This window comes from Diorhabda sublineata, chromosome 5 (genome assembly GCF_026230105.1).
Source record: "Diorhabda sublineata isolate icDioSubl1.1 chromosome 5, icDioSubl1.1, whole genome shotgun sequence".
NCBI lineage: Eukaryota > Metazoa > Arthropoda > Insecta > Coleoptera > Chrysomelidae > Diorhabda > Diorhabda sublineata.
In genome coordinates, this window is record NC_079478.1 from 1292032 (window position 1) to 1309547 (window position 17516).

Here is a 17516-nt window from a genome sequence, read left to right on the forward strand (position 1 = left end):
TTTAATTTTGGAAAATGTTTTGATATGAACTAAAGTACCTAAGGGCTTCTTTTTTTGTAAAATGTAACAGGAATATTGAAAACAATACCCGTAGTTAGTCCTTTACAAGTGCACGAAGTTTACAGAATTACGATTTTCTAGCAAAACTGAAATTTCAATTATTTCATGAAATTTAATTTTGAAAAATGTTTTGATATGAACTAAAGTACCTAAGGGCTTCTTTTTTTGTAAAATGTAACAGGAATATTGAAAACAATACCCGTAGTTAGTCCTTTACAAGTGCACGAAATTTACAGAATTACGATTTTCTAGCAAAACTGAAATTTCAATTATTTCATGAAATTTAATTTTGAAAAATGTTTTGATATGAACTAAAGTACCTAAGGGCTTCTTTTTTTGTAAAATGTAACAGGAATATTGAAAACAATACCCGTAGTTAGTCCTTTACAAGTGCACGAAATTTACAGAATTACGATTTTCTAGCAAAACTGAAATTTCAATTATTTCATGAAATTTAATTTTGAAAAATGTTTTGATATGAACTAAAGTACCTAAGGGCTTCTTTTTTTGTAAAATGTAACAGGAATATTGAAAACAATACCCGTAGTTAGTCCTTTACAAGTGCACGAAATTTACAGAATTACGATTTTCTAGCAAAACTGAAATTTCAATTATTTCATGAAATTTAATTTTGAAAAATGTTTTGATATGAAATAAAGTACCTAAGGGCTTCTTTTTTTGTAAAATGTAACAGGAATATTGAAAACAATACCCGTAGTTAGTCCTTTACAGGTGCACGAAGTTTACAGAATTACGATTTTCTAGCAAAACTGAAATTTCAATTATTTCATGAAAATTAATTTTGAAAAAAGTTTTGATATGAAATAAAGTACCTAATTTCAATTACCAACTTTTACTGGTGATATCTAGGATAGGGGTGGATTGAGGAAATTCACGTCCTGAATTTAAAGCATAAATTCAGAAACACCTTGTATATAAAGATATCAAAAACTTTTCGACCAATAATTTAAGGATATTAATTAAAGTAGTAAGAAAAAAAAGTCACACAAATTCTTATATATATCTTTATTAAAAAACAGTTAATTAATCAGGTACATTCGTACATATAAGATTAGATTAATTAAAAGGTATAAATAAAAAGTAAAACATATCGAATTTTAACAAACATTTAACCAAGTTGAAAAATATAAATAGTCTAACAAACTAAACATGCAATAAGCAGTTTGTCCTCAAATAGTGATCTGAAACAGAAACAGTTCAGATTGTTTTAATTGTAAAAATCATGCGCAATAATTATTTTACAACCTGGTTTGTTCTTTAATAATCTTTAAAAGTTCCAGTAGGTGGCAGAGAAATAAAATCTAAGCGATTAAAGGTTGATTATTTGTTATTACACTAGTTTGAAATCGATCCGAAACATACACTTGATTCAAATATGAAAGGGTAAAACCGGATTGGAGTTTGATATATTTTACTTTTTTGAAAATATATTTAGGAACATTGTTAACTGTATTTAGCAGCTCAAATTGTAATAAACCATTATGGTACTAGGTAATCAAGATATAAAGCAATTTACGAGAGTGGTTCAAATAAATAATGGCTGTACTCGATGCAAATCAAAACAATTGTTTCCAATGAGAACGAAAACGCTGCAGAAAAACTAATTTTGGAAAATTGAAGCTGTACCAAATGCGAAGAACACCCTTCTTATAGTCCCGATTTATGGCCATGTCACTAATATTTATTTGGTCCATTGAAACTACAATTCGAAAGCCATGCGAAAGTAGAATCCTTCGTGCGCAAATGGTAACGTGACTAACCGAGAAATATTTATGAAAAAGGATCATAAAGTTTCCTGAAAAGTTGAAAAAGTGTGTAAACTGTGACTATTAAGAAAAACTCTAAAGAATTTCATATTTGTAACTTAATAATGAAATTTTTTATAGCAAAATTCTGGTTTATTATTGAACCATCCTTGCATATTGCGCGTGAATTTGAAATTTCACAAGCTGTGCAGTAGGTGGAAAGTCTAAAATGTATATCTAGGAAAACATCAACTTAATATCACAGTGAAGCATGTTGTTAATTAAAAAATGTCAGTTATTACAATTTGACCATACTATAAAAGATATAATTTGTTGCTTGCAATACAACGAATCAAGGAATCAAATAAGCGGTCTCCTCGTTTTTTGTAGAACTAATTTTATGATAAACATTCAGTATATTTAGATAATTCGTTCAGTATCTCATATTTTGTGGATGTCCCACGACTATACACCCGCTGTATATAATCAGAATTTTATCAACATGTGTTCTAAAAAGAAAGCAATCCTTGGACAAGCCAAGGTACCAATAAAACAAAATCTTGTACGTCTGATTGTAGCTCTTTAACTTCTTGGAATAATTTGCGCCAAAATCAGTACAGTGTCGCATAAACTGGACAGTTTCCTCTTAATAATATCCCATACATGTTCAATGGCAAAATGATGGATCTTTCAAGACGAGCTAAATCGTACAAAAGTGGTTGGAGCACGGTTAATTCTGGATAGTTCACCAACATCTGCTTAGCAGAAGAATCAGGTATACCAATCGCAGGAGACGAATCATTTTCCACTACGACAATGCGATCTATCACACATCAGTTCAAACAAAAACGTTTTCGAACAGCCAAAACATCGAATTGATGGGTCATAAAATAAAAAAGTTTTTCTACACCTGAAGAAGCGATTGATGCCTAGAAATCACATGTTTTGGAGGTATCTTAATCGACATGGGAAAATGATCTGGAAAACTATAGAAAGAAGTTCAAAATTTGTCATTCATGATTATTTCATTGTTGAATAAGTATTTCTAAAACTAAACGTGACTAATCATTTAATGTTTCTGGCTGATTACTACATAAATAAACTTTTAACTGTGGTATAGAAACCGTGTAAGAAAATCTGTTGAGTCCTTTGTTATGTATTTTGGGTAATAGTTTACATTCAAATTATATAAAACGTTAAATTTCCGGTAAATTTTTGCAAAAAAATATGAAACTAAAACAATAAATCAACTCATAAATTATAGTATTCATCAAAAATCTTACTTAGCGTTATTAGATAAGCAAGAGGTGTTTACATCTCAACAGGAAGTAGCAGAATAATCAATAACATGCAAAACTCGTTTCAATATTCACTTTATGGACGATAGAGGATATGACAAAAGTACATTATGCATGCAAAATAGTTTTTATCATGTGAAATCCGCAGGTTTTTTATATGCGTCGTAATAACTAATATTATAGGTATACAGAAGCTTTACTGTCAAGTCAATTTCATTTTGTAATTTTATGGTGTATTAATTATTATTTTTTTCTCATTTCCATTCAAACATGACAGTTTTAGATGTAAATAACTGATTTCCAATGTTCACTTCTTTCTCTAAATACCCAATCCGTAATCCATGCAGGAGTTGTTCGCGTCCAGAATCAAATGATTGCAGTGACTTTGGTCAACATACAAAGAAGCAAAAAAACCTTTCAGTGGATCAGAAACTTTCAATGGTATGGAAGTAAGAAAAAAAAGTTTGCAAAACAAGAGATATTTGATTCTTAACGAAAATATGATATCTTTTCATCGCTTTCTCAGGAACTACTAAAAAGGCTGGGTAAAGCAGATAATGCAGAGTGAAGATATAGAACGGAATTCCTATACAAACCCACGAAAAAATGCTTTAGATAGGAAATCTGCAGAAGCGTGGATGTGTCCTCGTAGAAGCTACAGGATTTTATCAAACAAAAGTTTTTTATGTTAACATAATCCTCATAAGAAGGTAATATCCCCACAAGAAAGGGATTTTAGGAAACTACGACATGGGAAGGCAGTGGGAATTGAACAGAAAACATAGATTTGGAACTAATATGGAAGAAAATAACTGTGCAAATACAAGAATTGCGTAAACAGTATAAAGTATCTAGGGATAATCATCAGTCCAGATGAAATAGACGAAGATGTAGTCGACATGGTAAATAAAATAATATCTACATATGGAGTTATGTACAGAGTATTCTTCAGCTAATAACATAACGTACAAAAATGAAAATCTATGAATCAGTACTACTACCAATATATGGTTGCGAATCCTAGGTTCTAACTAGTAAACAATAACGACATGTGAAATGAAGATACTAAACGTGTTGAGTACGGTGCAAAAAATCGAACAACATCAGTTTGGATTGGTTTAGACATAAAGTGAAAATGAAGGAGGACAAAATAGTCCAATAAAAAAAAGAGAGAAAGGGCAGAGCCAGAAGGGAATGTAATGGCGAAGTAGCAAAAAACCTGGAGAAAAGAAGACTGAATAGAGACGAGCTAAACAGGGAGTGCAAGATAGAGGTAAATAGAGAAAAGGGACATTAGGAAAAGTATGAGAAAATACTGGTATAATAACTTCTTCACGTGGTGTGATCAAGTGTCTTTCTAAATTAATATGTTGATGTAAAAAATTTTTATTGGAATGTATAATTTATAAGAGAATGGAAGTAAATTTCTACCTACTTATATTATGAATAAACAAATAGCAATAATATATAAAAAGAAAGAAATAATTGAAAAGTAAACATTTTGAATTCGATTCGGATACAACAGATTTCATTTGAAAATATTTCTAATATTATTAACGTCAATAATAAATTGATCTTCTACAGGTTTCTACGTACTCGTAGATTGGAGAATCTTGTCATTTAATTGTAGATCTTAATGTATGAAACGACAATTTTTGAAAATCTGTAGTGTTACTAAGAACAAAACTAGAAATCTTCCACTTCAAAGTTCATTTTTTAAATACAATTCTTCGACGATTTTTTTTTGATGTTAGCGAATCTTTTAAATTACTTTGAAAGCACCCAGTCTTAGTATTTCTTCACCAACGCTTCTGCGAGTTTTTTATAATATTCTTTTTCCTTTTTATACATAAATATAAAAAAATCAACAAGTACAAACATACATTTTCTCCATTCGTTTAAACATTCAATTAATACTCTTTCTGAGGCATTACAAAAACATATTCAGTCGTTGACAATGGTACCACATTGTCTGGAAAACATAATAGTCCATATAATCTTCAATATGAAGACTTGTACTATGATATTTCAAAAATATTTATCGATATTAATCAAATCTCTCACACCTTCGTTTTTAACTTTTCTCAACGGCGGATTAAATTTAGTAGCTAATGGGGAATCCGTGACGTCGATTATTCTGGGGTAGCTACTGTTTGAGAACATCTCTGTACTCAATCTGTAGACACCTGTATGCGCTAATGATAAATATACAAGATCTTTCAATGGCGCGAAACTGCAGTCGGCTATAAAAAAAATTACGTTGGAATTTAAAACTAAATTTCTCAATTTTGGTAATTTACTAAAATTATTTACGAAAATTTGTTCTATTCTATTATCACTCAAAATTAATGTTACTAAAGATGTAGAATATAGGAAGGGTTTGTTTCTAAAACGGATTTTATTCGAAGTCAGATCTAATTTTTCCAAATTCGTATTAGTTTTGAACGTATATAAGTCCAATGTTGTGAGGTTATTCCCGGACAGATCCACCGATTTCAATTGATCTAATTGTCTAAAAGCCTTCCGATGAATGCTGGTTAGTTGATTATGATGTAATTGGATTCTTTCTAGTAGCACGAAATTGTTGAATGAAAAAGCGTACTGAGGCAGGCTGTAGAAAATATTGTAACCATAGTTAACTGCTTTAACGTGCGGTGCACCTCTCGGAATCGACGTCAAAGATTTTCCCATTTCGATTATGAAACATGGCATCTGTGTCGTAGTTTCTAAAACCTCCGTAGTATTCTCTGGTCTGGATGATGGTACTGATCTAAAAATAAGAATAAACCTATTTTAAATTGATGCGATTATTTATAAAACCATAATTTTACAATGGAAAATGATATATTTGATGTGAAACTTGGTATTGGTCTTCAAAAATCATTTAAACAATAGATGCTGATAAGAGAAAGATCAGATGCTTTCCAAATCCCCAAGAGTTGAATAAAGTTGAGGTCCAGAGCAACAACGATGCGCTAAAGACGTTTATCACGATTTCATAGGTTACCCCAAAAATGTTATTAATCTAAAACCATAAATGATGTTCCGCCACCCCAAAACTACCATTATTGGAGAGAAGGGAAACCCATTACATAGTTGAAGCAAGTATTTCAAATAGTGAAAGTGTGGATTTAGGAATCATCTTTATTTTTATTGTATTTACATCTATCTGACGCAAGTCTCGATCGGTGTTACCAACCTAACCTTTCAAAATTCCCTTTCTAAAGCGCGAAATTCGAATTAAAATATAAAAATGCTTACAATTGAAAAAATATATTTAGAAATTCTTTCGGATTGAGGAACTTGCTTTAGATATTGATCAGATTTATTTCACCTTCTGTCCTGCTCATTCTACAAGGATTTGTGATTGGGATTGTGATCTGCAATGTTGGCCTGTCACATCCCCAGATCTTCCTGGTTCTTTTCGTACGGGAAAAGGTGAAACAAATAGTTTATCAAGAACATATTTCGAATAATAATGAAATATTGAAAAGTAGGATAACTCGTCAAAATAGATCAATCATTTGAGAATAAGTAAAAATATCTTTTAGACAATTTCGAAAACGAGTTGAAACTGTACAAATATAAGAAAGTAATTAATGCAGTTTACCATTTATTTCTTTATTATTCAATTATGATTGTTATTGTTAATAAGCAAAAAGTGAGCTTTTCATTTTAATAAAAACAAATATCATCATAATAAAGACTATAGTACAAAAACTGTCAGAAAAAGTATAATTGTGAGTATGGGATCGTGGATTATTAAGCCTTCTGATAGCCCCTTTTGAAATTACCAAAAGCCTGTATCATTTGATAAACCGAAAAGGCACTTGGAATTAAACCTTTTGACTGTTTGAACCTCGGATCAATGCCTAGAACTCTCAAGGCCGCCGGTTCAGACACAGCCAGTAGTTCAGTCGAGTGGACGAGTAATTTAGTGTTTGAACACATTCATTTGTGTCGTACTGACTGGCAGAGTCTAGTAAACGTTCGAGTAAGTAAATAGAAGTCTATTTTATATTTTGGGCCGAGTAGCAGTCTCCAACACAAAAAACAACCGACTAGAGCAGCTACTAAACTGGGCAGGCAACAAATTGGTTTAATTATAGGCCCACAAACGTAGTAAAATTTTTGGTTTTTTTAACGTGGTATATATAAAAAGGTAGAAGAGAGCCTGTGGGACGACAGGCAGTTTTCGGCCACTTTTTAACCACTACAATTTTGTGAAAAACCACTACTGATACTCGACTTGCTGCCAATCGATTTCAACCAAACACTGGCTCTTATTTTGACTCGACTTGATTGAAAAAACTCTACAAATTAACTTGACAGTGTGTACTAAATCACTGGCTGCGTTTGAATCGGCCTTCACAGATGATGCAGTCTTCAGTTCGTTCCTCCTTCATGCACCAGCGTCCGGGATGCTCTTAGTGTGTAAATCCTGTTCATTCCAGGTTTCTCTAGCCGTTCCCGTAGAGTACATTTTGCAAGCAGATTGATGAAAGACGCGAAAGCAACAATTTTAGCTACACCAAAAAGGGGTTCCGGGTCCATTGGAGGATTTTCTGATCCCAAGGGCGAGCGAATTAGTTGCGTTACCTACGTTAGCGAGATTAGCGACAAAAATTCGCTTAGTTTGGGGTGTCACTCCTCTTGAAGTCATCTGTATACCAGGTAGTACACCAAAAATTCCAGCTCAATAAATCTCAGGGTGTATGTTTGTTTTGTAGCTATAGCGACTTTAAGGGAGAAAATTTGCCGCAATATTAAATAACTTTGGGTATAATCAGAGCGGATAGGAGGCTCTACATATTCAATATTGAATAATAAGATTTACATATCGAATTGGTACTGATTTTATTACAAATCTACATTTGTGATATTTCTATAAACTGTGTATACATTTAAACCGATCTTTATTACAGATGAATGAAAATGTAGTTAAAAAGTTCAAGGATATGTTTTATCAATACGATAATGGTAGGAAAAAATTTAATTACGACGATACGTTCGGAAAAAATAAGTTAAGATCAAATATATACCAATCCGATATAAAAGATATTCCTGACCTATATAGGTACTGCAATGTACCGTGAAGTTATCAGTGATTCAATGTATAAAAACAAAAGTATTGAGTAACGAATCGCATGTAACTTAATGGAAATTGTTGCCAAATACTTTTTAACGATAATAATGTATACAAAATATTCATTGTGAATGTATTATCTTTCTTTAGAAAACAATTAATTTCTCGTAATAGCGAGTTTCCCTTGTTTTAATTAACAGTAAGTTGTTTCATCTTTTCGGTTTTTCGTGCCTTCCTGTTCATTACCTTGCTTTCTTTTCCATATACATTATTATTAATTTGTTATTACGTCTTTTTTCTCTAATATTGTCTTATTTAGAGCATTTCATTTTCTCTATATCTATTTGTGTATCTTCTCTGAAAATGCATCTCAGTTATTCAAATATGCATACTTTATCTATTCTTTATCCTTTTATCCTTCCTGGCGTTTCCTTTTTTAGTTTATTACCAGAAATATAACCAAATACCTAATGATATGATTTTTTTGCTTCTTTTATGTAGATTTTATCATTTATTTTTCTTTCTAGATCATTGAGCTTTTGAAAAGGATTTTCCCACTTTCCTTGCATATGAAATCAATAAAAAAACAAACACCAATTGATTAATTATGATAAATCTTTTATTTATGCAAGTAATAGTAAATATTTGCTTAATAGCATTCGAATATTGATTAATATAGTGCGGTACAATATGCTGATGAATGATTTATAGATAATGATCACATGATCACTAGAAACTGTAGAAACAAAAATATTATTTTCACTAATATCATCATTTTAAGTAAGAGTCAACTGGCAATCTTCATTTTCATCATATATAACGATTGAAAGGAAAAGATTCTAAGGATTCAAAGCTGATCCCAGTGAATTTATAAGCTTCTAACTGAACCCAAACTAAATTTGCTCATAACTACCATGTTTTTGGACACAGGAGTAGTGATTTTGGTTGATTTTCTCACTGAACAACGATGAACGCGCAATATTATAGTAACCTCCTAAAAAACACGAGGATACCTGTTTACAGATCAAAAGGACGCGATATTCCAATCCGTAGAGCAATATTGTTGCAAGACAACGCTTACGATGGAAATGTTTCACTAATTGGGTTGGAAAACACTCGAGACAAAAGAGTGAAGTTGAATGTCCGTGCTTAATTCTCGTGAGACTCAACCGATTCACTCATATATCTCAAATGAAAGAACTTGATTTTTCTGAGTGTTTTCAGATCAAAACGGACAATTTAATCCACTTAGAACTCGAGATACGCAGCAATGAGTGAACACAAATCCCAGAAAAATTTTAAAGTGAATATTTAGACTTAAATCTCCTCAGACTCAACCAATTCACTCATATTATATCTCAAATGGAAGAACTTGATTTTTCTGAGTGTTTTCAGATCAAAACGGACAATTTAATCCAATTAGAGCTCGAGATATGCAGCAATGAGTGTAGATAAATCTCAGAAAGATTTAAAAGTAAATGGTTGGACTTAACTCTCCACAGACTCAACCAATTCACTCATATTATATCTCAAATGGAAGAACTTGATTTACTGAGTGTTTTTAGACCAAAACGGACCATTGAATCCAATTAGAACTCGAGATATGCAGTAATGAGTGAAGACAAATCCCAGAAAAATTTTAAAGTGAATATTTAGACTTAAATCTCCTCAGACTCAACCAATTCACTCATATTATATCTCAAATGGAAGAACTTGATTTTTCTGAGTGTTTTCAGATCGAAACGGACAATTTAATCCACTTAGAACTCGAGATACGCAGCAATGAGTGAACACAAATCCCAGAAAAATTTTAAAGTGAATATTTAGACTTAAATCTCCTCAGACTCAACCAATTCACTCATATTATATCTCAAATGGAAGAACTTGATTTTTCTGAGTGTTTTCAGATCAAAACGGACAATTTAATCCACTTAGAACTCGAGATACGCAGCAATGAGTGAACACAAATCCCAGAAAAATTTTAAAGTGAATATTTAGACTTAAATCTCCTCAGACTCAACCAATTCACTCATATTATATCTCAAATGGAAGAACTTGATTTTTCTGAGTGTTTTCAGATCAAAACGGACAATTTAATTCAATTAGAGCTCGAGATATGCAGCAATGAGTGTAGATAAATCTCAGAAAGATTTAAAAGTGAATGTTTGGACTTAACTCTCCACAGACTCAACCAATTCACTCATATTATATCTCAAATGGAAGAACTTGATTTACTGAGTGTTTTTAGACAAAAACGGACAATTTAATCCAATTAGAGCTCGAGATATGCAGCAATGAGTGTAGATAAATCTCAGAAAGATTTAAAAGTGAATGTTTGGACTTAACTCTCCACAGACTCAACCAATTCACTCATATTATATCTCAAATGGAAGAACTTGATTTTTCTGAGTGTTTTCAGATCAAAACGGACAATTTAATCCAATTAGAACTCGAGATATGCAGCAATGAGTGAAGACAAATTTAAGAAAGATTTAAAAGTGAATGTTTGGACTTAACTCTCCTCAGACTCAACCAATTCACTCATATGATATCTCAAATGGAAGAACTTGATTTATTGAGTGTTTTTAGACCAAAACGGACAATTTAATCCAATTAGAAGTCGAGATATGCAGCAATGCGTGAAGACAAATCTCAGAAAGATTTAAAAGTAAATGGTTGGACTTAACTCTCCTCAGACTCAATCAATTCACTCATATTATATCTCAAATGGAAGAGCTTGATTTACTGAGTGTTTTCAAATCAAAACGGACAATTTAATCCAATTAGAGCTCGAGATATGCAGCAATGAGTGTAGATAAATCTCAGAAAGATTTAAAAGTAAATGGTTGGACTTAACTCTCCTCAGGCTCAATCAATTCACTCATATTATATCTCAAATGGAAGAACTTGATTTACTGAGTGTTTTTAGACAAAAACGGACAATTTAATCCAATTAGAGCTCGAGATATGCAGCAATGAGTGTAGATAAATCTCAGAAAGATTTAAAAGTAAATGGTTGGACTTAACTCTCCTCAGACTCAATCAATTCACTCATATTATATCTCAAATGGAAGAGCTTGATTTACTGAGTGTTTTTAGACAAAAACGGACAATTTAGTCCAATTAGAAGTCGAGATATGCAGCAATGCGTGAAGACAAATCTCAGAAAGATTTAAAAGTAAATGGTTGGACTTAACTCTCCTCAGACTCAATCAATTCACTCATATTATATCTCAAATGGAAGAGCTTGATTTACTGAGTGTTTTCAAATCAAAACGGACAATTTAATCCAATTAGAGCTCGAGATATGCAGCAATGAGTGTAGATAAATCTCAGAAAGATTTAAAAGTAAATGGTTGGACTTAACTCTCCTCAGGCTCAATCAATTCACTCATATTATATCTCAAATGGAAGAACTTGATTTACTGAGTGTTTTTAGACAAAAACGGACAATTTAATCCAATTAGAGCTCGAGATATGCAGCAATGAGTGTAGATAAATCTCAGAAAGATTTAAAAGTAAATGGTTGGACTTAACTCTCCTCAGACTCAATCAATTCACTCATATTATATCTCAAATGGAAGAGCTTGATTTACTGAGTGTTTTTAGACAAAAACGGACAATTTAGTCCAATTAGAGCTCGAGATATGCAGCAATGAGTGTAGATAAATCTCAGAAAGATTTAAAAGTAAATGGTTGGACTTAACTCTCCTCAGACTCAATCAATTCACTCATATTATATCTCAAATGGAAGAGCTTGATTTACTGAGTGTTTTCAAATCAAAACGGACAATTTAATCCAATTAGAGCTCGAGATATGCAGCAATGAGTGTAGATAAATCTCAGAAAGATTTAAAAGTAAATGGTTGGACTTAACTCTCCTCAGGCTCAATCAATTCACTCATATTATATCTCAAATGGAAGAACTTGATTTACTGAGTGTTTTTAGACAAAAACGGACAATTTAATCCAATTAGAGCTCGAGATATGCAGCAATGAGTGTAGATAAATCTCAGAAAGATTTAAAAGTAAATGGTTGGACTTAACTCTCCTCAGACTCAATCAATTCACTCATATTATATCTCAAATGGAAGAGCTTGATTTACTGAGTGTTTTTAGACAAAAACGGACAATTTAGTCCAATTAGAGCTCGAGATATGCAGCAATGAGTGTAGATAAATCTCAGAAAGATTTAAAAGTAAATGGTTGGACTTAACTCTCCTCAGACTCAATCAATTCACTCATATTATATCTCAAATGGAAGAGCTTGATTTACTGAGTGTTTTTAGACAAAAACGGACAATTTAGTCCAATTAGAGCTCGAGATATGCAGCAATGAGTGTAGATAAATCTCAGAAAGATTTAAAAGTAAATGGTTGGACTTAACTCTCCTCAGACTCAATCAATTCACTCATATTATATCTCAAATGGAAGAGCTTGATTTACTGAGTGTTTTCAAATCAAAACGGACAATTTAATCCAATTAGAACTCGAGATATGCAGCAATGAGTGGAGACAAAAAAGTGAAGTTGAATGTCCGCGCTTAATTCTCGTTAAACTCAACCAATTCACTCATATTATATCTTTAATAAGAGGATTCGTGTTCCAGAAATTACGAAAACATCGGAAATGAACGGGAACAGAGTCAAGTTCGATAATAACTTAAGGAATGCATAACTGCAGTCAAACAGAATGAAGGAAATTTGCCGGATAGAACGGTCGGACGGACTGTCATAAAATTATAATAGATTTTTTTAATATATAGATTATGATAACGAATTTGTTTATTATAACTTGCCTATCTTCACTTTACTTCCTTGTTTATTAGTTTGTAAGTGAATTCGAATTTTTATTTGAAAATTGAGGTCTTTATATCGAATTTTCTATTGAGGCAAAATAAATTTATTTTACCAAATTTATGAGTATTGATGCAAAAATTATAAACGCACAGCCTTCACCTGGTAAAACTAATATTTTTGACGATATAATTACGTCAATGCAAATGTGTTAGTTTTTTTTTACACACTGTAGGTACGTCTTTTTATCATTTTGTTTCGATTTAAATAGATAAGCACTCTAAAAATAGCGTAACCTCAAAAGAGTCACGCATCTAATTAAATTGACAAAAATAGCAGTAAATTCAACATTGTTTTACGAATAAACATTAAAATTCATAGAAAATTTATACATGCGTGATTAGAATTTAATTTGTTTAACCTTCAAAATGTGTGCACATTGTATGTAATTAAAGTTTTAATAAAAACGCATAATAGGGCTACAATTCGAAATAATAGAAAATTACACTTACGTTGACAGTTTGCATAGAGAAATTACAAAAAAAATTGCACATAAATCCATTTTTCCTTGTTTTAACGCCACCACTTTTGGTAAAACATGTATACTGTTATGTCTTCTGGTAACATTTAACTTTATCTTCCAGTTGCGTCACCAGATAGCGTTAAATTTTAAAAACATTTTGATTCAAAATTATTATCGACAGTTTTAGCACCTAAACGATACGCGAGGTTGAAAGGTCTTATAATACGTATTTCAAATACGCTGCCGTACACTGTTCACAACACTATGGCTATTGTTTGTGGATTGTATTCGAAAAAAAAAAACTGCATCCTCAATTGGAACTTTGCTTCATAAATATTTAAATAAGGTTATCAACGACTTATAAGCTTCAATATTTATGTCTAATTTCGTACTAGATAAAATATGGAATTATAAGTTTAACAATGTCAACATTAATTATAATACATAGGAATTTTATGCTTACTTACGTAACAGGAGATGCTTCAAAAGATACAAGCAAGTCGAGAATAATACACCTACAACGGTTTTAATTATCAATTTTCTATTGAATTAGTTTTAAAACCAATTTCTCGAAGGTACAAAGTACAAAGGCTAGGAAATCATGCCCGATAGCTGCACTAGAAGTGATTCTAAATCTCTTATCTCTCTATATAGATAAATAGTGGTGGAAAAAACATCACTCAGATGTTAAGAGACGGTATCACCAAAGAAAAACCGTCCTTAAACAATGACCAATCCTAGGACATACGTCAGAACCACTTACCAGAAGCTTCAAGAAAAATATATCTCAATGCTGAGCTGTAAAACTATGTGGGATCATAAAATCCAAACCGACAAAAAAAATGAAGTTATCATGCAATGGATTCCGAGTCACACCGCCCTTCACGAGACCTGAATCCTTCTGTGGAATCAGCTACAAAACAATGGAAAAATCATTCGGAATTAAGGTAGATAGATACTAGATAATGCAGTGTGCAGACTTTGTTGCGTAGAGGACGAAACCTCTAACCACATTCTCTCGAAGTTTGAAAAAGTCACAACTGTAAATTATTTTTGATAGAGTTGTAACTTCTAAAGTTACAAGTGTGAAAAAAAGTTATAATTGTAAATTAATTGTTGACGCTCAAAATACAAAGGTCCTCAGGTTTTGTGAATAGAACTTCCACACCATCATAAACAAGAACAAAGTTTGAACAATATTTAAAATGTAAAGCACGCACTGCATCGTCTTCAGTCCTCGCAATGTTGCACAAAGTAAAACAACATTTCATGACCTCACATGCAAAAGTTGGGTTCAATCGTAAACCATTCAGACATGGGAACTTCTCTTTGAGAATTCCAAATGAATCTTGTAGTTTTATGAACCGGATCAAACCGCTGGACAGCTCGGTCTTCCAAATTCAGATCGGCAGGTGGAATGAACCACTCTCTTAATGGGTAACCAGAATGAGCTATTAAAATACCTTCATCAATTGGTCTCCAGCCATTTTTAAAGCGGTTTTTTAACGTGCTTTTTCTATAAACACGGACATCGTGCACTAAAGTAGTAAAATCTGAGATCTGGATCACACACGGCCATTACATTTATGGAGTGCTCTCCATGTCTGTCCTCATACTGCAGTTCGTTTATAGATGGGCCATTTATTTTTATGAGTGTCCCATCTATACATCCCACTACTAACGGCATTCCTGCTATCCTGTAAAAGTTGAGAACAACATTACCAATGTCATTCGGCCAATCAACAAATTCAGGGAATTACAACTTGGCGCAACGACATTCATACACTCGTTTTTGATATGCCATGCATATCAGCAACCGCGTGGTACTGACCGCCATTCCTCAACCAGTGAAGAGCTGTACAAAGGACAACTCTTTCAGGCAGAGCCTCACTTCTTGGGGTTGAACCTCGCAGTCTGTGGCTAATATCTCCAAGGAGTGATTCCATTTTGATAGAAGTCATATGTACTAACGAAATTCACATTTGTTCTTACTCTGAATGTTCTACGTCTTCTTCTTCGGAATATTTGACGTTTTTCATATAATTCAACAAATTCCTCATCAGAAGATTCCCACATTTTGAATAAAAGAATCATTAATGAGAAAAAAGGGAGAGAAATTGAAATAATTATGAGAATTATCAAAGTTACCCACCTCTTGGCATAGGTTAAAAAAAAGTAACAATTTTCACTATAGTGAATCTGTGAAATTGTACTAGTAATTACAAGACTTGTAATTTTGTATTCGTGTAACTCAAAAAGTTACAAGTTTAGGGTAAAATTGTTACTCTAGACCAGTGAATATTTAACTTGTGACTTTTTTGAACTTGAGGAGTGGTATTAACTGTAAACACAAAGTTTCCCATTATCGCAGCTGGAAAAAAGGACACAACAGATCCTTTGGGTCGTGGTGTATATGAGACCCGATATCTCTAGATTCCTAGGATGAATATAATTAATAGTTATATTAGTTATTAGAACTAAAGAGTGGAAAAACATTTTGAAATATATTTTCTAAAGACGTATTAATTAACATGAGTACATAGTTGTGATTTAACAAGACTAAACGCATTATCTTGTTTTATATCACCCTTAATTAAAAAATCCAGACTGGTAGATTTGGAAAAAAGTTTCATTTTCTCTTTTGAAAAGCTTAGCATAAATCTGATGCCTTTCTATCTTTTCAGGTCTTTCCTTTTATTTTCTGCTACCTCATTTATAACTTTTCTAAAGTGCGTTCCATTGACAGGTACTACAACAGCAAATTTCGTGGGATGTCATTGTATAATTCATCAGGAATTATTGGCGTGCAAACATTTAAAAATGGACCATGTCGTGCAATCTATAAGGAAAATCAAATTTGATTACGGAATTCAACAATAGTTTTGAAAACATTCACGAAATGAATGAAATGGAATCCAACAATCCATTCAATTTTGAAACTTCTCAGGCACCAGTTCATTTGCAAAAGGATTTGATAGATCTTCAATTGGACAGAGAATGCGTGCTCTGCATGTTTGGTAGCACCTATTTAAGTGAATAAATAAGAACCAAGATCGCGAAAGACTTACGAATGAACAAGAGTCAATTATCTGGATCCTCTAGCTCAACATAATTACCTACCATCTTTTATAACTTTGATATGATTCAAAATTTAATATACGACTCTCTGCAAAATTGAGTTTGACACCTCAGATCTAGATCTAGATATAGACCGAATAAAAATTTCTTTGAAGATTGGATTCAACTCTCAAATCATTTATATACTTCATAAATTCCAATTATACAGTGAAAAAAACAAACACAAATCAAGTGTATCAAAATGCAGCTTAAATCGAAAACAATAATTACTCAACTTGGGTAATCATTTAACATGTCAATAGAGCAATTGGATTGCATTTCGTGTATCTACGATGTTTATTATTGAGGGCAAAAGTCAACGTTTTACGTTTCACTATACTGCAATCACTCACTGCACTAATATTAACATAATACATACATCATTTCAAATTACCATAAACGCATCAATGAATTAGTTCTTGGTATATAGTAAACAAAAATTATTGAATCGCTCCTTCCGTTTTTAATTGGAATTTTTTCCTTAGATTGTTTCGTTTAAGTCCCTATCTTCAATCTAATCTGCTGACTACTGACTCCTCAAGTCGTTGTTGCTTTCCTTTGTAAGGAAACGCATCTTTTTATGCACAAATGTTCATATAAACACACTATAAGAATACAGACAGACCATAAAACGTGCTAAACGAAAGCAATAAATAAATAAAGGAGAAAATATTTTGTATTATGTACAATCTAATGATAGTTGGTTTTTTTGGAGGTTAAAGAAATTTTTCTGATAGTGTTTGCTACAGAGCATGAATTTTATAAGCTAAAATAGACTTTTTGAAGCGATAAAATTATATAAAAATATGTGTTTACATAACACCCCGTACGCGTTCTAACCGAAAAAACAAAGAACTCCAGACTGAACAC

General features: G+C 32.2%; 1 protein-coding gene across 1 annotated transcript; it reads right to left on the reverse strand.

Moving 5' to 3' along the window:
• Positions 1-1071: 1071 nt before the first annotated feature.
• Positions 1072-13922, reverse strand: LOC130443977 (leucine-rich repeats and immunoglobulin-like domains protein sma-10). Its single transcript, XM_056778915.1, has 2 exons — positions 13519-13922; positions 1072-5894 (listed from the first exon to the last, which is right to left on the reverse strand). The coding sequence occupies exons 1-2, from the start codon at positions 13566-13568 to the stop codon at positions 5153-5155; spliced, it is 792 nt and encodes a 263-aa protein (XP_056634893.1). The 5' UTR covers positions 13569-13922; the 3' UTR covers positions 1072-5152.
• Positions 13923-17516: the final 3594 nt, after the last annotated feature.